This window comes from Thalassophryne amazonica, chromosome 19 (assembly GCF_902500255.1).
Source record: "Thalassophryne amazonica chromosome 19, fThaAma1.1, whole genome shotgun sequence".
Lineage (NCBI taxonomy): Eukaryota > Metazoa > Chordata > Actinopteri > Batrachoidiformes > Batrachoididae > Thalassophryne > Thalassophryne amazonica.
Genome location: NC_047121.1, coordinates 34,770,247 through 34,792,726, shown reverse-complemented (window position 1 = coordinate 34,792,726; position 22,480 = coordinate 34,770,247). Strand labels below are relative to the sequence as shown.

At 40.3% G+C, this 22,480-nt stretch overlaps 1 protein-coding gene across 2 annotated transcripts; it reads right to left on the bottom strand.

The window, feature by feature from the left end:
* Positions 1-1,541: 1,541 nt before the first annotated feature.
* Positions 1,542-20,869, bottom strand: coq8ab (coenzyme Q8A, genome duplicate b). 2 transcript variants are annotated; one of them, XM_034195651.1, is made up of 15 exons: positions 20,630-20,869; positions 20,172-20,308; positions 18,404-18,709; positions 18,224-18,290; positions 16,088-16,159; positions 13,249-13,374; positions 12,260-12,345; positions 12,044-12,184; positions 11,855-11,936; positions 11,601-11,694; positions 8,131-8,272; positions 7,920-8,027; positions 7,778-7,843; positions 7,616-7,702; positions 1,542-2,233 (listed from the first exon to the last, which is right to left on the bottom strand). In XM_034195651.1, the coding sequence occupies exons 2-15, from the start codon at positions 20,295-20,297 to the stop codon at positions 1,940-1,942; spliced, it is 1,797 nt and encodes a 598-aa protein (XP_034051542.1). In that variant the 5' UTR covers positions 20,298-20,308; positions 20,630-20,869; the 3' UTR covers positions 1,542-1,939. The 2 variants fall into 2 exon arrangements, with proteins under 2 accessions (XP_034051542.1, XP_034051541.1); XM_034195650.1 differs by having other exon boundaries at positions 18,404-18,712; positions 20,630-20,868.
* Between the last annotated feature and the right edge of the window lie 1,611 nt (positions 20,870-22,480).

Below are 22,480 nucleotides of genomic sequence, written 5' to 3'. Positions count from 1 at the left end.
AGAGTTTTGGGGGGGAGAGCAAGCAACAATAACACAGCAGACAGCAGTTTCTTTTTATTATTATTATTGTTTACATGCGCGCGCGTGAACGGGACAGTTGCTCCTCAAACTGTGCCTGCAGGACCGCTGAAAGCGGCCGTCATCCAGACACAGCTCCTGAAGCAAATGATACTGATAATGAGCTTTCCACAATTCGCTCCGTGTGATCAACATCCGTCATGTTAACTGACAACCGGAGCCGGCGAGCGGAATGGAAGCTCCTCCTATTTGATGACGCACCGGGGTGAATTTTCGCGGCAAAAGCAGAGCGACACACCGGGTGAAGGAGGCGCGTCCGTCGCCACGCGACCCCCGCGAATTTGTAGCGTCTGATCGCGGTGTGAACGTGTTTTGGTTGTTTTAAATAGATGAAACTCATCTATTTTTGGCATTCCCGCTCCCGTTCATTTTTATTCCCGTCTCATCCCAATCACGTGATTGATAAACTTTCAACTCCCATTCACGTGACCCACGGGAATTCCCGAAAAATGTCATCCTCTAGAATCAACGTCTGTGACCGAACTGTAAGAAACCGCCTAAAGGAAATGGGATTTACATACAGAAAAGCTAAACGAAAGCCATCATTAACACCTAAAGAGAAAAAAAAAAAACAAGGTTACAATGGGCTAAGGAAAAGCAATCGTGGACTGTGGATGACTGGATGAAAGTCATATTCAGTGATGAATCTCGAATCTGCATTGGGCAAGGTGATGATGCTGGAACTTTTATTTGGTGCCGTTCCAGTGAGATTTATAAAGATGACTGCCTGAAGAGAACATGTAAATTTCCACAGTCATTGATGATATGGGGCTGCATGTCAGGTAAAGGCACTGGGGAGATGGCTGTCATTACATCATCAATAAATGCACAAGTTTACGTTGATATTTTGGACACTTTTCTTATTCCATCAATTGAAAGATTGTTTGGGAATGATGAAATCATTTTTCAAGATGATAATGCATCTTGCCATAGAGCAAAAACTGTGAAAACATTCCTTGCAAAAAGACACATAGGGTCAATGTCATGGCCTGCAAATAGTCCGGATCTTAATCCAATTGAAAATCTTTGATGGAAATTGAAGAAAATGGTCCATGACAAGGCTCCAACCTGCAAAGCTGATCTGGCAACAGCAATCAGCGAAAGTTGGAGCCAGATTGATGAAGAGTACTGTTTGTCACTCATTAAGTCCATGCCTCAGACGGTAGCTGTTACAGGTAGAGTTGAAATGTGGAAACGGTGTATAGATGAACGCTGGCCGTTCTGACCATAGGTAAAATGATCGTGTTTTTGCTTCAGTAGAAGAAGATGCTGATGCAAAAATTATCCTCATGAAAGCAACAAAAGTCCACTGTGAGTTTGGCTTCTTCAGAGTTGCCATCCAGCTCGAGCAACGTGACAAAGATTGTACTGTCTGCGCAGAGTGACTGATCCCAACAAGCTTTTTTTCCTTTACGAAGTCTGAGCAGAAGCAGTTTAAGGTCTACTTTTGTTTCCACAATAACTGTAGTTTCATTAAAAAACAGTGTCAATTTATTTCAAATGGAATACAATTTCTCAAACCATACAGGCACATAATGATGCAGAGTACATTCTAATATTCATTTAGATTATGCATACACAGTTATTTTAAGAAGATGGATGGGATGCCTGGTCACCACTCATCCAAAGATTAGTAATGGTATATAAAAGTCACACAAGATTGTTCTTAACAGGCAGACAATCTAATTGACACTAACATTTTCTTCACACAGTCTTGCATCCTTTCACTTACCGAGGCAGTTGTGCAGATTTGTTAAAAGCCTGTCCATGTCGGCTGTCGCTGGTTAACCAAATATCAAACAGAACATGTTATCTGTTCAAAACACTCCTGATTTCAATGTGCGTTTGGAAAAACGGTCAGCTACTGCTTGGATGTCTTGCAGCCGTCTTTCCAATAGTTCGTGTAGGCCTCCTGGAACATGTTCTTGCACGCTACTTTGGCTTTGAGTTTGGCACAAATGAGGAAGGAGCCCCCCATCTTTCTGTGGAGGGAGTAGGTCTCCTCAGGTGGCGGTGTGAGTCGCTCCCTCAGCATGATGGGAATAAGGCTGTGGATGCGCTTAGTGGTGCTCTGGGTTCCAAAGTCAAAAGGCTCTTCAGAGGAAAAGGCCTCACCCAGGATTGTCACCGCATCCACGTGGGCGTCCTCCATCGCCTTATCACAAGATGGACAGGGCACATTAACATGAAAAAAATGGGGCAAAACATACATTTACATACACACCCTGAGACTTACTGATGACTGGATTCAGGTGCTAAAATGGACATAAAATGCAAACATGGGTCTTACTGTAGTCTTCATGGAAGAATATAGTTTTGCTTAATATCCTTTACCAGCGTCAATCTGGTAATCTAATCAAGCTGCTGTAATCTGTTTCCCAGTTTTTGTTGTAAAATCTGCAGTCCGTGTGAGACGTTGGATAATTTGAAGCTAGTTTGTGTTCCTGAAATAAAAAGTTTGTCTATAAAACTGTAGCAGCCTCATCTCTCTGTAAGGCCAAATCAGGGCAAAGGCACTCTGACAGTGCGTCTGGCACAGCTTCTCGTGCACGTGATAACTCCAGCAAAATTTATCGGCGTGTCACCAAATTCGAAATGCACATCGTAAATGAGTGTATTACAGACAGATACCTGATACAACTGAGTTTCACCAACATGTTCAAGGGCTGCCCACTTTATTGAACAGATTATTTTATTATCCTCCAGCACCAGAGGTGTGTTTTTGTTTTGGTTTTACGAACAGAGAAGTTTCATAAGAAGTCGGTTTCAGCATTTTATCCGGATATTCCACTGTTGAAGGAGATTTTTTTTAATGAAAGACGTGCGGACGGGTCCGCGCGTCGGGACGCAGCCGCCGCGACGCTCCGCCACAGGAAAAACACCTCCGTTGGAAGGGTTAAGGACAAGTTGGAACATGTCCAGCTGTTAAACAATTTCTCATATATTCACTCCACTGAAAGCCATCAAAAGCCGCCTGGATTTTACAAATGGTTATCAACACGGAGGTGTTTTTCCTGTGCCGCCGCTTCGCGTCGGCTGCGTCCCGACGCGCGGACCCGTCCGCACGTCTTTCATAAAAAAAAATCTCCTTTAACAGTGGAATATCCGGATAAAATGCTGAAACCGACTTCTTCTGAAACTTCTCTGTTCTCTCACGACGTCCTGGATCAATAGAGCCTGAAATGTGGAGGTTTTCAGCTTGAAACAGGCTGATGACGCCGCCTGAGAGCGCAGCGCGACGTCTCGCACTGTGGGAAGTCCTTAAAGCGACAGTGTCACCTCAAAATCTCTCATCAGCCGTTAAAATTTTCACTGAAAACCAGCTTAATTTTTCTAACCATGTCCACTTCGATGTGTCTCACAGGTTTAGAAAAAATTTTGATCAAACAAAGCGCCAGTCTCTCAGCAACTTCTCAGACAAAGGAATTCCGACGAGGGGCTGGACGACTCCTCCCACAAGGAGTGCTCACAGGCGAATGACGTCACCGACAGGCGTGGAAAAACTCACGCATGCGCACGAGGGTTCATGCATGTCTGACGTAAAAACATATGAATGAAATCCATATAGTTTTTGAAAAAAATAAAAAGGACCCTTACTTTATGGACAGCCCTCGTATGTGTATATATATATATGTATATATGTGTGTGTGTAATTATGTATGTATGTGAAGGTGTATGTTAACATGAAAAAAATGGGGCAAAACATACATTTACATACACACCCTGAGACTTACTGATGACTGGATTCAGGTGCTAAAATGGACATAAAATGCAAACATGGGTCTTACTGTAGTCTTCATGGAAGAATATAGTTTTGCTTAATATCCTTTACCAGCGTCAATGTGGTAATCTAATCAAGCTGCTGTAATCTGTTTCCCAGTTTTTGTTGTAAAATCTGCAGTCCGTGTGAGACGTTGGATAATTTGAAGCTAGTTTGTGTTCCTGAAATAAAAAGTTTGTCTATAAAACTGTAGCAGCCTCATCTCTCTGTAAGGCCAAATCAGGGCAAAGGCACTCTGACAGTGCGTCTGGCACAGCTTCTCGTGCACGTGATAACTCCAGCAAAATTTATCGGCGTGTCACCAAATTCGAAATGCACATCGTAAATGAGTGTATTACAGACAGATACCTGATACAACTGAGTTTCACCAACATGTTCAAGGGCTGCCCACTTTATTGAACAGATTATTTTATTATCCTCCAGCACCAGAGGTGTGTTTATTTTGTTTTGGTTTTACCCCAACCAGTCAGCCACAAGAAAATATTAATCTATGTACTGTATACAAAAAGCTTCCAACGAGGACATGGAAATATGGCAAATCATTCATATTGATTAATATTTATCATGCTACGTAATTTTAATCTACCCCCTTTGAAGAGCGTCCTGATGATGGCCTAGTGGTTAAGGTGTTGGGCTTGAGTCCAGAAGATCATGGGTTCAAATCCCCACCTGACTGGAAAATCAGTAAGGGCCCCTGTGCAAGGCCTTTAATCCCCTATTGCCCTATTTACCATTAATTAACTAGTTTCTTGAGGTTTTGGCATTTATTTCATTTTATTTTGGGATTTACTTTATATAAGGTTAGGTTTGGAAGTGGTACAAAAGTGTTACTACCATTTTTATTGAAGCAACAGTGCATGTCTACTTTTATTGTGAAAGGTCAGGACAGGAGGGAAGTCTCTGTGTGACTTCAGTGCAAAAGGTTTTGCAAATCTGCTCACAGAACAAGTCTGTGTGCCTTTATCTTGTCATCCTACTGTAATGGCCACCCTTTGTTAAATAACCTCTGTTAACTATTTCATCAGATTTAGATGTGATGCAAGTTCACTTTCAGTGGCTTTTCATGCTCATTGCTGGTTCTTTTTTTAAACCCCTCCTGTTCCTTCTTGGGCTGGGTGACCTTTACTACACATGATGCTAAATTAATAAAGACTAGAAAGTAGACTTAAGCCTGGTTCACACGACAGGATTTTAAAATTATCTGTAGGTTTCCAAAACCTGAGAGACCACACACGTGAAGATAAAAAAATCATGGATCTAACAGGTTTGGTTGTACAGTGTGTGGTGTTCAGCCACATGGTAAGAACACCACCACCACACACGAACAGATTTCACACACGAACATTTACAGTTCAGACAGGAAATCTCGCAAAATCTCTCAAGATTAAACGTGACTTCAGAGTAAACAAACGGAGGTACTTTGTGGACTATTTACAACAGAGGGAAAAAACGATACAAAAAGAAAAACAAAAGGTGTTCTTTAAAGGAGTGGAGACAACACGACCACTGGACTTTCTGGTAAGTCAGAACAGCTGTTTTGATTTTATTTTCTGCTCTGTACGTTCGTCACCTCACTTTCTGATTGGCTGCACGTCACATTCAGCAGGCTGCGTGCTCGTTTGTGGTCGGAGGACACAACACACGCTGTGATATCGGGCCAAAAAAATCCAACATGTTGAATATCCCCTAATTTGCGATCGGAGCGCTCCTGATGCCCTTCCGAGCACATCAGAGCGCTCTGAACACACCACACACGGCAAGAATTATCATTAGCGTCATCACGATTGTCTGGGCGTCCTTAAGATTGTCGGAAGGGTCCAATATCGGCCTAATTATCCTGCTGTGTGAACCCGGCCTTACATTGTTGATTGGGTTCAGAATTTTTTTTTTTTTAACCTGGTGAAATGTATTTTTAGACATTTCAACCAATTTCTCAAGAAGAAGGGCCTTTATTGTCATTGTACATTCGGTGAAATAATGAAATTGTCCTCCGTGTTTAACCCATCCTAATTACTGTTAGACTCAATCCAACCACTAGGAGCAGTGGGCGGCCACAGTCCAGCACCCAGAGACCAACTCCTGAGATGCTGCCTCGGTCACGGACAGAGAAAGGAACAGACCCTAAATAAGCAGGTTTTTACCCGCAGCCAAAATATGGAAATCAGGTATTGTGAAGGCCTTGCACCTTCTGTGCTTAGCATAAGTCCAGTCCTATTACTGCCAAAAACCCATCAGTTTCCTGCCGGTGGAGCAAAATCAAGCTTGGCTGGATCTGTATCTGGCAGAATGTATGTCTCGATTGTTTGATACTGATGAAGAACTCTTCAGCACACTGGATCCTGGTGTTGTCACTTCACATGATGCCTGTGAAGTGACAACACCAGACTGAAGATGCTGACACACAAATTTATCTTGATGCTCAACTCTGTGCCAATGCCAACTGTAAGAAACATCTAAATCAGCTCAGCTGGCACTGAGGTTGTGGATTTGGATTTGCAGTATATCATAAGCTGTCTGTTTATGAACTCAAGATTGCTTCTGGGGTGAGGAAGCACAGAATGAGCCCAGTTTATGAAATAGCTCTTAGTCTTGGTGAAGAAAAGGTCAAAACACTGCTTTTCTTCCACGCTCTCACTGGGTGCAGTAATGCGTCATCAGTGAGTGTGGCCAGTTAAAAAAAAAAAAAAAAAACACCAACATGGGAGACGTGGGCTGCAGTTCCCGGGGTAACAAATATGTCAGACTCAGCAGGCACCAACCTGCAACAGTCTCAGAGGAAATGAGGAATCAGATGAAAAGATCTGTGACTCTTATGACGGATCAAGTGATCACACAGGTGAATGACGCAAGAGGAAGGGCGTGTTTGCAAAAGGCAACTCGATGGCATTCTGCCCACCAAGGCTGCTCTGGTAGAACGTGTCAAAAGAGCTGCACACCAAGCTAGGGGACAGATGGTGACATCCGAGCAGGACTTGCCCTGTCCACAAAACTGGAGCTGGACAGAGAACGGTGAGTGTATTCCAATCTGGAGCCCACTGCCTGAAGCAGCAAAATTAAACATAGGTGCATCTGCTGATTCAGATGGAAATGTTGAGCTGCATCACTACCAAACTCTGGACCTGTTCCAAAATAAAGACCAGGCCAGAAACCAGCGTGACCGTGTGCACACGTGTTTGAAATTGTCTGTTTTTCTGTTCTTAGATCATTCTGATGCCAGTTCTATCAAAAGCAAAGGCAGATTTTTATTGAAAACTTAAAATTAAGATACAGTGTTTTTCTCATCTTTAATGCATTGTTTGTGTCTCAAAACAATGTAAATAAGTTTTATTTACTACATTGTATTAACCGAACATAAATTACATTTTCAGCGGTGGCCATCTTGAACATCTAAATGGTGGCCAAGCAGACAGTCACATCACGAGTCCTGCTCTTATTTGACAGAGCACCTAAAAATGTGCCTGTGTGTAAAATTTGGTACTTTTTCCCCATTTTGAATTATTTTTCCCCAAATCTACAACACTATAAGACACCATAAAAAAATAAAAATAAAAAAAAGATTTACACATTTCTTAGTTATGAGCAAGGTGATAGTTTGCCAAATGGTACCAATAATTTTAATCTAAGTGGTACATTCTAGATTATTCTAATAGTTTGTTTTTTTTTGCTCATTTTATTTCTCTTATAACAAGTGTTTATTCTTCTAAATTTCTTCATGTCAGTCTTTGACACGAGTGCAGTTTACTGGGATAAACTTACCTTTGACTCGTACCCTGTGAGGAACTTCATTTCTCTGGATTTCTGCAGCACCCCTTCCTTGTTTTGATCCGCAGCCGCTTTAATAATCTACAGTGAGAAATGCACGGTCGAATATTAAAACGTTAAATCAGATTTTTGTGACACAAACAAAAGGTTTCTCACTTCAATGTAGACGTCAGTAAAACGCTTATCAAATCCTCGTGTGGCCCCAAAGTCTAACAGTGCAACCTGAAGAAAAAGATTGAAAAAATAAGCAATAATGTTTTATATTAAATACAAGTTCATTAATTTGAGACACACAGACCTTGTGTGCTTGTGGGTCATAGAAGAAGTTGGACCAGTTGGGATCAGTCTGCATATATCTGAACTCAAACAGTTCTCTCAGGCATAAAATCAAGATTTGCTCACAAATCTATGGGAAGTAAAAGACAAATGTAAAACAAACTGCTACGCGATGATGCACTGATGACGGCACATCTCTAACATGGCCGTTGTCAAGTTCTTTGCCACTGTACCTCATTTCTGAGTTCCTGAGGGAGGTCAATGGCCTGGTCCAGAGGGAAACCGGGAACCAGTGACGTGCTGAGGACACGTTGGCTGCTCAGCTCGTCAATCACATCAGGGACGTAGAAGAACGGGTTGTCCTTCAGCAGCTCTCTGCGACACAAGTGGCATCCACAAAGTTAAAGGACTCTCCTACCTGATCCCCAAAAATAGTAAGTATTATTAGTCGGTGTACGCCTGAACTAAGTAGCACGGATAGAGTTGACGGCCACGCTCATCTAAACCTTGTCACGATATCTCAAAGGTCTAAACTTGGCAAATGAGTTGCTCCAGCAGGAGGAAGAGTCACAACAGTAACACTGATCTAACTTGCATGTTGGAAGAACCAAAGTGAACCTGAAGGACTAAATTGGTGTGATGGGGAATAATGGATCCTTGTTTGCTTAGTTTATCTCAGATCTTTGAAGTAATGTTTCAGTGCTCTGAGGTTTGTGAACCCTTGAGCTGTTACACATCTCAGTTTTGTAATGACATCAAATTAACAAAATCAAGTGTCTTCATAATTAAAATTTCTAAAACGATACCAAACCTAAATCTCTACAACATGACGATCAAAATAAAAATATAATAAAAATCAAAATGTGGAAATATACACCGTTAGGTAGAACAACAAAGTCATGCTTCCAGACAGTTTTCTTTAGACAAATCTGGATGGACACAAACATTTTCAAGTCACTGAATGCGTCTTTGGACTTAATTTACATTAGTTAACCCCTTAACGCCTGAATTTATATAGCTGTATATAAAAAAAATGTTTTGTGTGTGTTTTTGCCTTTAAGTAGATGGTAAATAATGTTGAGATTATTAATTTCACTTTTGCACAAAAACTAGATAGTAATATTGGGTATTCTGGTAATGACTTTATGTTATAATAATAATGATGGTATGCTGCAAATTTGCGACAACAGGCATACAGGTCAATTTGGTAAGTTGCATATTTGAGTCAGAGATTGTAGCATATATGCGACGATGGGCGTTAAGGGGTTAATAAGAAATACAAGCAGTATGGTGCTGTACGGTAAAAAGAGCGACCAAAACTGTACATAGTGAAACTTAAACTGTTGCATCAGCAGTTACACAGCTTCATGGTGGACTGGCACAGAGGACCGTCTTAAAAAGAAGTGAAATTTCAGCTGTACTTTGCCAGAAGGCACATGGAAGATACCAGAATCTGAAGCCTCGCTTTCAGCCTCATGTTTTGAAAGCAAATGTACATGCAGCCTTTCGAAACAAAATGTCATCTGGCATTATTTTATTATTCATTTTAATTTTGTCCATTTTTACATACAACTTTATCACCTCGTCCTCTTTAAGAAGTGGAATCTGAGCAATTGCAGCAAGACAGATTGTGCAACTGTTAAGTGGGTGGAATTGCTTTCTTTTTAAAAGTTGTTGCTTTAAAGGACATGCTTTAATTTGCCAGTGTGTGGATGTTTGTAAAAGTTGAGGAAAAAGGAAAATAGAATATATACCTCTGCTAATAGGCAACAGCTCCTCAACCATATTAACTGCAGGTTTATTAATTGACAAAGGTCTTATTTCAGAGGAAAATAATAAACACACACACAAGTATGCATTATTGACAGCTATCCAAAACCTCCACTAGGTTACATGAAAATTGATTAAAACAGCCAAGACATAGGTGGAAACAACCTCTGGAGCACAACAAAAACACTAGATTTCATTTACTAATATGTGCACATGTCGATGTTCTTATTCTCTGCTTAAAATATGTGCATGTGTAAAATCACCACCTGATTGATGACACAAGCATACCAGTCAATTTTGTTCTTACCATTGTGACTGTTTGCGAATCAGGAGAAACTGACAGGCGCGTTCCCATGAGCAGCAATCTACACGGTGTCACGCTTCTATTTCTTTATACAAGGACATCTGTTTGGTGTTTCATCATGACAGCATCATACAGAATGAATGTGACAGATGTTTATGAATATGAGATAGTAGGGATGTGAATCGTACAACAACTCACGATTCAATTCAATTACGATTCTTAGGGTGACGATTCGATTCAGAATCGATTTTCGATTCAAACAGCTCTGAGGAATAGTTATATTAGCGCTGGTCAGTCGTCGGCAGATACCGCTGCTCCACTCCTTTTAGCTCTGGGTCATAGCGTAGCATGTGGGCTTGCGAAGGTGAAGTGTTTCCGAAGTACTTTTTGCAGATTTTGCACACTGCATAAGTCATGTCAAGCTCCTTCTTACGCAGCAAATAATAAAATCCAAAATGCGCTCAAACATTTGCCTTCAGCAAAGACGGTGCTGGCTGAATTAGCTCTTCATCCGCCATCTACAGCTCACAAATGTTTGAAGCACGCCGGACCCTCCCCTCGCGGGGACGCTGTAGTACGGAAGCCGTTGCCTGACAAACAGTACACGCAGCGAGTAAGTAAGAAAATGTTTAAAAAAATGCTTTTTAAAAATCGATTCTTGGACATTTTGGATCGATTCAGAATCGTAATAAATAAGAATCGTGATTCGGACGTGAATCGATTTTTTCCGGCACCCCTAGAGATCAGTCACTCACTAATCTTCAACTGCTTATCCGGAACCGGGCCGCGGGGGCAACAGCTCCAGCAGGGAACCCCAGACTTCCCTTTCCTGGGCCACACTGACCACGAGGCGTTCAGAGGCCAGTGTGAAGATATAATCTCTACACCTAGTCCTGGGTCTGCCCTGGGGTTTCCTCCCAGATGGACGTGCCTGGAACACCTCCCTAGGGAGGCACCCAGGGGGCATCTTTACCAGAACCACCTCAGCTGGCTCCTCTCAATGCGAAGGAGGAGCGACTCTACTCCGAGCTCCCCATGAATGACCGCGCTTCTCTAAGGGAGATACCAGCCAACCTACTGAGGAAACCCATATCGGCTTTCGGTCATGACCCAACATTCATGACCGTAGGTGAGAGTAGGAACGAAGATTGACCAGTAGATCGAGAGCTTCACCTTTTGGCTCAGCTCCCTTTTCATCACAACAGTACTGTATTTTGTCTGCAGCAGATATGCACACAAGATACTGTTTCCAGTCCTGGAGCTGGTGAAGCAGGACCAAACTGTGACAAATTCAGAAATGGGTCAAATTTGAGAATGCAGAATCTGCATTACAGCCAAACTAAGCAGTGATATGAAAATAAGAAACCATACCACTGTTAAACCTTTTTGCACTGTAACTTTACAGAAGACGACTGAAGTTATTATTTTATACATGGTGAGCATTATAGCCAATGCAGTTTGTCAGTGCCCATGATGTGCCCTGTACCCATGAAGATTTTAGATTCCAAACTACAAACTGGGCATTAAATGCAGGATGAGGAGTTTCCTCCTGCTGTGCATGTATAAGTAAGATGCTGTGAAATGTGTTCCTCGGTCAGCCCAAGTCAAGAATGAGTGTGAACAACTCACTGGAATGTTTTGGCACATTTCGCCTCTCTTACGTAATCACACTCGAGTGCCAACTCGCGGCTCATGACCTGAATGAGGTGCTCAGGAAACAGACCTACAAAATGGGAGAAAATGAAGAGAAATAAAAATTCATGACATTTGAGCTGCTTCTGTTAGTTTGCATATTGACAATAGCAAAGGTTATCAACATCAGACAATAGAGGCTCTTATCGCAAAAAAAAAAAAAGAGATAAAAGACTCCCAAACATTGTTACCTTCAGGCAGCGCGTTGCATAACCTCAGAGCAGTCATGATATTACGTATGTCACTGTTGATACTCTTTGCAATACCAGGATACTGAAAAGATAAAAAAAAAAAATGGTTTCTTTAACCACTGCATTCTTCCACAGTTTCTTTCAGGTTAGGTCTGTTTGTATTTGTGTGGTCTGTAAGTCTCCTCTCACTTGAATCTTCATGGCTACTTCTCTGCCATCCTTCAGCTTTGCTAAATGCACCTGACCAATAGATGCGGCTGCAAACGGCTTCTCTTCAAAATTAACCAAGTTGTCCCTCCAGTTTGGGCCGAGTTCACTGCTGATGGCTTTCTGCAGAGGAAGAGGAATGAGTTTCACCTCTCACACACCAAACTTGATTTGTGAGCTACAGCACTTAATCTGTACCCTCATCTGTTTGATGGGCATGAAGTCTGCACTCTGTCGAACACGCTCAAATATTTTGACCAACTGTGGGTTGATAAAGGCTTCATCTAAAAAAAAAAAAAAAGAAGAGAGAACAGTTTGAAATATGAATATATCAGGACAATACAATGTACTGTCATTAGCATGCATGGCTCCTTGAAAAATAAATCCATAGAAATAATAATAATAATAATAATAAAAACACATTTGTGTTGCTCATTATTGTACTTTGAATATGCCCAATTATTCAGGCAGACTTTATGTTGGGTTGGCAGTTAACACTGATGTGAAAAAGGCACCTCTGATTCTGAGTGCTTGGAAAGGTTTTGTTTTGGAAATTGCAAAGTGTGCAACAACCCTCACGGTGAACACTTACATTTGACCATTTTTTTTCTGTGAAATCTCCTTTTCATGCAATAAAGTATAAATAATTTACCTTTGATTTGTGGGGTTTTGTTTTGTTTTATCCTGTGTGCCGGATATTCATTTCAGCATAGATATGGGGCAGATACGTTTCCTGAAAGGATTTTTTTTTTTTTTGTGATTAATGCAAGACCTCCAAAATTCATTTTTTATATGTCCACACCAAAAATTTCAGAAAAAAAGTACAAATATATTCATTTTTAAAGTAGAATTAAAGTATTTTTTCCAAACAGATTTTTTTTCCCTGTGGGAGGGACAGTTCAAAAAATTTCTGTCCTTTGAGGGGACTATTGACAAGTGATTCAAGGTTCCCATCAAAAAATTAAATTCCCTTGTCTACTGCACCACCATAATTTGCATGGTGGTGCAAATATGGTAAAACTAAATTCTTACGTACACCACGTTATATCCACCATGGAAGGGCATGAAGACACAGTATTTACACCATATGGTAAATTCCTTCACGAATTTGGTGTTTTGATGTGTGTGCTTGGTGGTTTTGAGTGCATACACGAGCATGTGTGTATGTGTGTGAGATAATGGCTCACCTTGAATACTGAGCGTCTGTCCAAGTTTTAGTGCAGCACCTCGAACTTTGCACAGCGTACGTACTATTCTTTCAGCGTTGGCTTCAGAAAGGAAGGTAGTTGACTCCAGAATGGCTTTTTTAGTTCCTAAAGACAGCATAAAAGAAATCAATAAAAATCTTTTTGACATTCAGTAATGAGCTACTACCACACTCCAATCCAGAAAGAATGATTGTGAGAACTGGAAATTTTAAAATCAATCAATTCAATCAATTTTTTATATAGCGCCAAATCACAACAAACAGTTGCCCCAAGGCGCTTTATATTGTAAGGCAAGGCCATACAATAATTATGTAAAACCCCAACGGTCAAAACGACCCCCTGTGAGCAAGCACTTGGCTACAGTGGGAAGGAAAAACTCCCTTTTAACAGGAAGAAACCTCCAGCAGAACCAGGCTCAGGGAGGGGCAGTCTTCTGCTGGGACTGGTTGGGGCTGAGGGAGAGAACCAGGAAAAAGACATGCTGTGGAGGGGAGCAGAGATCGATCACTAATGATTAAATGCAGAGTGGTGCATACAGAGCAAAAAGAGAAAGAAACAGTGCATCATGGGAACCCCCCAGCAGTCTACGTCTATAGCAGCATAACTAAGGGATGGTTTAGGGTCACCTGATCCAGCCCTAACTATAAGCTTTAGCAAAAAGGAAAGTTTTAAGCCTAATCTTAAAAGTAGAGAGGGTGTCTGTCTCCCTGATCTGAATTGGGAGCTGGTTCCACAGGAGAGGAGCCTGAAAGCTGAAGGCTCTGCCTCCCATTCTACTCTTACAAACCCTAGGAACTACAAGTAAGCTTGCAGTCTGAGAGCGAAGCGCTCTATTGGGGTGATATGGTACTACGATGTCCTAAGATAAGATGGGACCTGATTATTCAAAACCTTATAAGTAAGAAGAAGAATTTTAAATTATATTCTAGAATTAACAGGAAGCCAATGAAGAGAGGCCAATATGGGTGAGATATGCTCTCTCCTTCTAGTCCCCGTCAGTACTCTAGCTGCAGCATTTTGAATTAACTGAAGGCTTTTTTAGGGAACTTTTAGGACAACCTGATAATAATGAATTACAATAGTCCAGCCTAGAGGAAATAAATGCATGAATTAGTTTTTCAGCATCACTCTGAGACAAGACCTTTCTGATTTTAGAGATATTGCGTAAATGCAAAAAAGCAATCCTACATATTTGTTTAATATGTGCTTTGAATGACATATCCTGATCAAAAATGACTCCAAGATTTCTCACAGTATTACTAGAGGTCAGGGTAATGCCATCCAGAGTAAGGATCTGGTTAGACACCATGTTTCTAAGATTTGTGGGGCCAAGTACAATAACTTCAGTTTTATCTGAGTTTAAAAGCAGGAAATTAGAGGTCATCCATGTCTTTATGTCTGTAAGACAATCCTGCAGTTTAGCTAATTGGTGTGTGTCCTCTGGCTTCATGGATAGATAAAGCTGGGTATCATCTGCGTAACAATGAAAATTTAAGCAATACCGTCTAATAATACTGCCTAAGGGAAGCATGTATAAAGTGAATAAAATTGGTCCTAGCACAGAACCTTGTGGAACTCCATAATTAACTTTAGTCTGTGAAGAAGATTCCCCATTTACATGAACAAATTGTAATCTATTAGACAAATATGATTCAAACCACCGCAGCGCAGTGCCTTTAATACCTATGGCATTAAAGGCACTGCGTTAAAAGTTAAATATAATTCTGCCATTAGTGCATTTAGAGTCGTTTAGGACATGTGAGGCAACATTAAGAGTTTTGTTCAGAACAAACGCATTTTTTGACAAGTTTACTCATATAAATGTTTTAAGTATGACAGAACAATTTCAAAACAAATCCATTTCTGATTTCAGTAATATGTACTGTTTCATTTAATGTAGTGTTTGTTGGCCTCTGGACATCCAGCCCACAGTGACCATGTTCACTACATGACTGTAACTAATATATAAAGTTGACCGTGTGTGTGTCTTCACTATGCACAGCCACAGTAATTATGCAATCAACACCAAACTTGCTATGGTGACTGGGGGCACCAAGAGTAAGGTCACTGGCACCCTTAGGCTGAAAGCGCATGTGTGCAAACACACACACTGTCAGCCTTATATGTTAGATCACGACCTGTTCACTGGATCCCTTATTTTCACAGTTCATGTGGTATTCAGCTCAGATAGCAAGCATCACACTTTACTTACTATGTAGTAGCGGCTAGCTAGGGTGCAGTCTAATTAAAATCCGAACAGTCCAGCATGTGCCACGTGTGAGATTAGGTGCGCATTTTCTCCAATTGGTCCCAAGAAGAGGGTCACCCCTTTGAGTCTGGTCTGCTTGAGGTTTCTTCCTCAAATCATCAGAGGGAGTTTTTCCTTACCACTGTCGCCTGTGTCCTCGTTCTAGGGGTGGGTAATGTTAGAACTTACTTGTGTGAAGCGCCTTGAGGCAGCTTTGTTGTAATTTGGTGCTATATAAATTAAATGAATTGATTTAAAATGTACCTGCTGTGTACCGTATGCCAAAGTATTGCTGTGATATGACATGCTATCACCTTTTTATCATCATTCACTTGAGTCTCCTGAATGTCACAAATTATGACTATGAAAATGAATGATGACAGCACACACACACACAATGCAATGCCACTTACTACACCTTGACTAAAGTGACATGAAATATACAGTGACATGGCTAAAATTCTTCTCCATCACTCGTGCGTAGAACGGGTAACTCAGCTAGCAATTATTTAATATCAAATACTCACAAGCCCTCAACACAGAAATAAAACGAAAGTCAGAATATTTCACCTTGCTGTTGGGGTTTAAAATTCTTCTTGGCCACTGCAGCAAGTGCCCCAAACCCGAGTTCAACTGCCAGACCTGCCCCAAAAATAAACAACACAGCAGATCAGAGATGGATTGGTAGGTTGAGTTGGCACAAGATTTTTGTTTTTAACGCCGGATACCCTTCTTCACACAACTCCACATTACATGGAGAATGGGGAGGGGAGGTCTCGAACAGGGAACCTTTGGAAACAAGTACTTAGCAACCAAGCCCGCCACTACCCCCAAAACAAAACAAAAAAATAATAAATAAAATGCATTTGGAAAAACTCAATTAAAATGTCACAGTTTATAAAGTGCATTTAACACACACACACACACACACACACACACACACACACACACACACACACACACACACACACACACACACACACACACACACACACACACACACCAGCAGAAAACTGTGCCAGTAATAACAGCAATCAGCAGTTGTGGTATCAGTTTCTTAAGGTCACACTCACAAGTCCAGATAGATATTTAGGCCAACATCAGAAGAAAAAGCAAACACTGATAATATTCTGCTGCCCTTCAAAGAGAACAACACCGACAGCGTTCCATGCAGTTTATATAGAGACTAGAAAACCATTAGTCTACACGTTTTTACCATTTTATGGCATCAAATAAACATAAAAAAATGTCTTAATTCACTTTAAAAAATTATACACTTTAATCTCAACATCAGCAAATGTCTCCAATGTGATCATAACTAAATAAAAGTTGAAAGGGAGCCTTTAACCCTAATGGTAATGGTTTATAAAACAGAAGTGGTCTGTACCACAGCAGGACTTTGACTATGTGTGAACATCTTAAAAGAAAACATACTGGGATACGCCAACCTCAAAGCAACAAGACAGCAGTGTGAGTATTATTGAGTTGTTCCATCATTATCTGTTGTGTTTCTCAATATAAACTCTTCAGAGTAGCTCCAAGTGGCTGCTATGGCAAAGCAGCTTTCCAGCACATTTTCTAGCTGTTAGCAGTTATTTTAAGTATGTACAGGCCTGCAAACCAAAATCAGGACACACCAGTGTGTTGTTACAGAAAATATCTCTGTTTGTGGTTGATGTGAGTGCCTGGGAGTCATCACTGTGTTCTTATCTGTTGCGTTTCTCAACATAAATGCCCCAAAGTATCTGCCAATGACTTGTGTGTTTGTATGAGAAGATCCTTGAGTAAAAGGGTGAAATATTAATGGATGATTTACTGGTTAAATTAAGGAGTAATCAGAAAATAACAGATTAGCCAAAAAAAGATACTGTTAGAATGATCGCCTAATCAAATAAAAATAATTTTTAATCACACATACACAAAAACAATATATATTATATACAACCCATTATTATGTGCTTAATATTTTAATTAATGTAGATCATGTTGTAGAAATTTACTGTCACTGACATTAATGAGCTTAAGTATAAAATTTATAAACTGAATCTTTTTTTTTTTTACTTTGTGATTTGCTGTCATAGCTCTTTGAATACAATAACATTAAAAAAGCCTAAAAGCCCAAGGTGGCTTTTTATAGGCACAGTATTAACAGGATTCTCAGTCATGCACAAACATTTTCACAGCTATTGATACTAAGTAATTCTACTCCTGTGTCAGCAGCTCAGCACCTCCCAAAGTCTGCCCTCGGCCCCGACGAACAAGCGACCAAAGTTTTATAGCAAACTCTCAACAAAACCCAAGCATGAACGTGAGTTTTAAAGCACACTTGTTAAACTGAGAAAATTCCAAAAAGTCACATATTATTACAAAAGCTTTAAGAAATAAATAAATAATTGGATGACATGTGACATGACTGCTCCTGCTGTTACTTATTTTTTATTTATTTACTTTTGATTGGCACACACATGCACTACTCTGCATTCATACAGGATCAAGCATACGCAGCATGCAGCAGCTGTTCAGTGACATAACGGCTACAGGGCTTTGAATGTCACTTCAGTATCTTGAGGTCTGTAAGTGAAAACGTAATGAAACAAAAACAATAGCAATCTGAGAAGAATAAGGTTTGTCCTCTTTGGCTGAGAACTAAAATGGGAAGTGGAACATGAGTAATACACCAGAGTTCCTACAATAGAGTCAGACTACCTCCAAAATTCAACAGTCGTCCTAGTCTTGTGACAGGAACTTTCCGCTCTCTGGCTCTTTCATTGAGCTGGAACAAAGGAAGAGAATTAAACTCAAAAGGACAAACCGACCAATATGATAAATCCCAAATTCTTATCAGTTTATTCAGACATTTAGTTTAAGATGTGTCAGAGCGGATACCACTTGTTTATGCTGCTTATTGTCCATTTTGGTGGTGTTCCTTGCTTTGTGAATGTCCTCCGACGTCAGCTGCCTCATTGTGGAATTGTCCTGGTTAAATAATCTCGTAGATTCAGAGAACAGTTGACTTGACCAGTGTCTTTGGTATTTGGGTCTCTTGGCATTCAGTCGACCGCTGCAGGTTCTCTGGTTCCCTTTTACATTTTCAATGAAACAACCACTAAAACAAGCTCCCATCGTTGAATAATCTTGAAATTGTATCGTCTTGGTTTTGTGGATGCACGCTTCTTGCAGTCTGTTGAATGTCTGCTGGATAACACAAAACATGGATCACATGAAGCAGTTTATTCCAGTGTCACAGACCGAATGGTCCGCCCCTAAAAATCGGTCTGCCCTGCCTCCACTCCGCATGCGTCAATCTGGAGCTCAGCATCTCGTCTGAGACAGTCTCTTCAACCAAAGTGATTAAATGGACTAATGGGATTATTAACCATCAGATGACAAGGTAAAACCTCTTAAATCATTCTAAAGTCAGTTGTAAGCAGAAACAAGGTTGTTTAAGCAGAAATGAGGCAATACTCTGTGACCCTTTGAAATGACCGACGCAACATGACCGCATCAGCTAGCAGCTGGTGTAGCCATGGTGCTCCGATTACTTCCTCCGTCTTTTATGATGAAATAATGCTGATATTATGTGGAAATGAATGTTGTACAAAAGCTTCAGATATCTGTTGCTGAAATAGATGATGACTGGAGTGCAGTTTTAAACAGAAAAAAGGTGATAATTGGTGAACTGCGGCTAATGACGCATGCGCAGTGAAGGCAGGGTGGACCTATTTTTAGGGGGGACCGTTTGGGTGGCGATACCGGTGCACTTTGTTTACATGAAATTATAGCCGTATTTTTTTATTTGTTTGTTTGTATTTGGCTGTCCCAAGGGGTCATCACAGTGGACATGGCAGTGAACCCCATTGGGATTTGGGATACGTTTAAGCTAATAGGATTAATAAATGGAATAGTTCTGGCGGTGTTGACTGCTTGGTCTGCAAAATGAAGGTAAAACAATGTTAATATCCATTGGATTCTTCTATGACATGTGACATGTTATCCTGTAACATGTTAACTACACATGACACATGGTGCAAACTTCTTTTAAAAACTCTATTAACTCAAGCAATAATTTGCATCACTTTTTTTCTTTTTTTAAACCAAAATTAGAGCAACTTTAATTTTTGTCCCCTGTACAAACTGAAGTTGACCTTTGTCGCTATTCTTGCTGTTTTTGCCCCATAACATACAGTCACAGATAGTCCAAACTATACTGGTTTGGAATCTTTGTGATTAGACAAATAATATTGTATAGTTTTCAATATGATTGGAGCATCTTTTCATTTTGACCCCTGTGTAATTCTTCAATTGACTCCTACCTACTCCTGCTGCCTATTGAAAATTCAACTGGCCCATCATTTTTTTGTTGTTGTTGTTGTTTATTTTTTCAAAAGAGTAATGTCTAAGGAGTATGTGTGCCAATTTTGGTGCTTGTTTCCAGAAATGAACGATTGTTACAGTTATTTGTTCCACTAAAACCGGAAACTCAGGGTTTGCCGGTTCAGGGTTAGTCAACCATGACTTCAGGATTACACTCAGTTTGCTGAATGAGCTTTCTGAGACAGGGCCCAGTGCAGTGAAGTCCACTACAGTACTATTGCAATGGAAGGTTATGATTCTCGAGCCCAGCAGAATGGCCAAATTACAGCTGAGGACTCACCCGTGCTGAGCCGGCGGAATGATGGAACCTGTGGTTTGCAGTGCCGGACAGGCCGCCTCCTGAGGTTCTGGTGGCCGCCTGTGTCATCCAGACCAGACCCCTCCAGACCACCATGTCTCCAGTCATCCTGTTTAAACCTGCACACACAGACAAGACCAAAAAAAAAAAAAAAAAAAAAAAAAAATGGCGGGGGGTGGTCAGTAGACAGGTTTTTAAAAAAGGTGCTCAATAGAATAATTTTAGAATGATGGTATAGATGGTATTGAGACACATGAGAAGCCACGAGTTAATTTTCCCATGATTCCACACGCTGCCTGCCCGGGAAAGCAACCTAATCTCTACTGATAAAACACTGCAGAAACAAAAAGTTTTAAGTGTAAAAAGCTGAAAAAGTGTTTAACTGATGCGACTGAAATTTAATCACCAGTGAAAGACGAGGAAATGTAACTTTTACTCACCAATTTAAAACAGACTCTGTTCCGCGGACATTGCAGACGTGCAGCACGAGCCCACTGTCTCCGCCTCGATCTGACTCGACTCACAGGATTTTTTTTTTTTTTTTTGTATGCACGTCAAATGCCGACGTGGAAAAGAAATTTAGCATAAGAAAGTAATCTCAAAAAATTTAATGAAAGACGACCAATGAGACAAAACTCAGCTACGACTCCAGCTTAAAACACAACGAACAAAGCTCCGTAGTGGCTGAACAGTGTGTCGCTCCAGAGCCGTGGGCGGAGTCCTGACGTCATATGTTGCCAAATTACATGAAATAAGCGTTCAATATAAGCGACCTTTATTGTTTTCTTCACAAATTAAATTTCGCTTTTTATACACGGAACCAAATATTAATATCAGCAATAATGATAATAATAATAACAACAGTAATATTAATAGTAATAACTGGAATACTGTAATAAGCTACACAGTCCCTCCAGAAATTTGGGATTTTTGCAACTGTAAAATTATGGAGCCCTGGAAGTGTCATTGCAAAATGTTTTGCATATGGAGAGAACGTGCGCACGTTTTATTAATTTGAGAGCACATTTTATTCATTCGTGGGCTCAATTAAAGGAAAACGTACGCACAAATTATCATGGTCAGAAAAAATATCACTTTAAGTGACCTCTCCCGGGTTCCGTATAAAATAACCATTAATATTAAATTAAATCATATTAAATCACTATTTCATTTGGCAACACCCCCCCCCCCCCCAACACACACACACACACACACACACACACACACACACACACACATACATGCTGTTGTTGTCATTGTTTTGTTTATTATGATGTAAGTTGATAATGTTTTCGTCACCAGTCGGATTTTTCTCTCTGTGTGAACACTAACCTCTGAGCACCAAACCAAAAAGTTTGCATATGAAAGTCAGTGATTAAGGTTGTGCATGAGTGGTATTACTCGTTATATTTCTAATTTACACCCTTTTTTTTAACAGTAGAAAATGTATTATTTTCTCTGTGTTCCCAGGGTGAAGAAGAAGTCAGCAGGTCAAAGAGCCTTTTCGTATCGTGCACCCACCCTGTGGAACGGTCTTCCTGTGACCGTGAGGCAGTCTGAGTCCGTGGACATTTTTAGGTCAAGACTCAAAACCTATTTTTATTCTCTTTCTTATGGATAGTTTTTATTTTTGTTTCATTCTTTTACTTCTGTTTTTATTTATGTATTTAAATTTTTTTATTCATTTTTAATTATTTATTCAATTTTATGTTGACTTGTTTTATGTAAGGCGCCTTGAGACGGCTTTTGCTATGATTTGGCGCATTATAAGCTAATTAAATTAAATTAAATTAAAATATAGCCTCAATATTGTCATTCTTTATAAATTTGTTTTTCTGTAGTTATTTCTCCACTTTTAATGGAGGAGTACTGCAGTCGCCTGTCTGTCTTGCTATTATCTGACAACTTATGCCAAAGTAGAAAATAAGTGCATTTTACAAACATGCTCCACCAAAATTCTGATCTGTATAATGTAGGTGAATGACTGCCAAATTTTCAGCTTTTAAAGCCTAAATGCGCTTAGAATAAGCAAATCTGGCAACATTACCATACACACGCTGCATATGGTTTGTAAGGGGGGGAGGGGGGGGGGGAGCAAAGTAAATCATCCGTTACACCACTAATTAACAGACAAATGGATTTACATTCCTAAACGCAACGCACACTGTGTTTTGATTAAATAAGCACAACAGGAAATGTGTGATTAAACGGACAACAGCTGTTTTACAAGTAAATAAAAGTGTCACACTGCCTGCCACTGTAGATTTGTTAGTTTCGCAAACAAAGGTTCT

What these genes read in the sequence shown, in the direction of transcription:
- coq8ab (XM_034195650.1), bottom strand. Translation starts at nt 20,297, where the DNA reads ATGACTGGAGACATGGTGGTCTGGAGGGGTCTGGTCTGGATGACACAG. An exon ending in ACGACTGTTGAATTTTGGAG is followed by an intron (nt 16,160 to 18,223) that starts GTAGTCTGACTC and finishes TTTTTGGGGCAG; the next exon opens with GTCTGGCAGTTGAACTCGGG. An exon ending in TGCCCATCAAACAGATGAGG is followed by an intron (nt 12,185 to 12,259) that starts GTACAGATTAAG and finishes CTTCCTCTGCAG; the next exon opens with AAAGCCATCAGCAGTGAACT.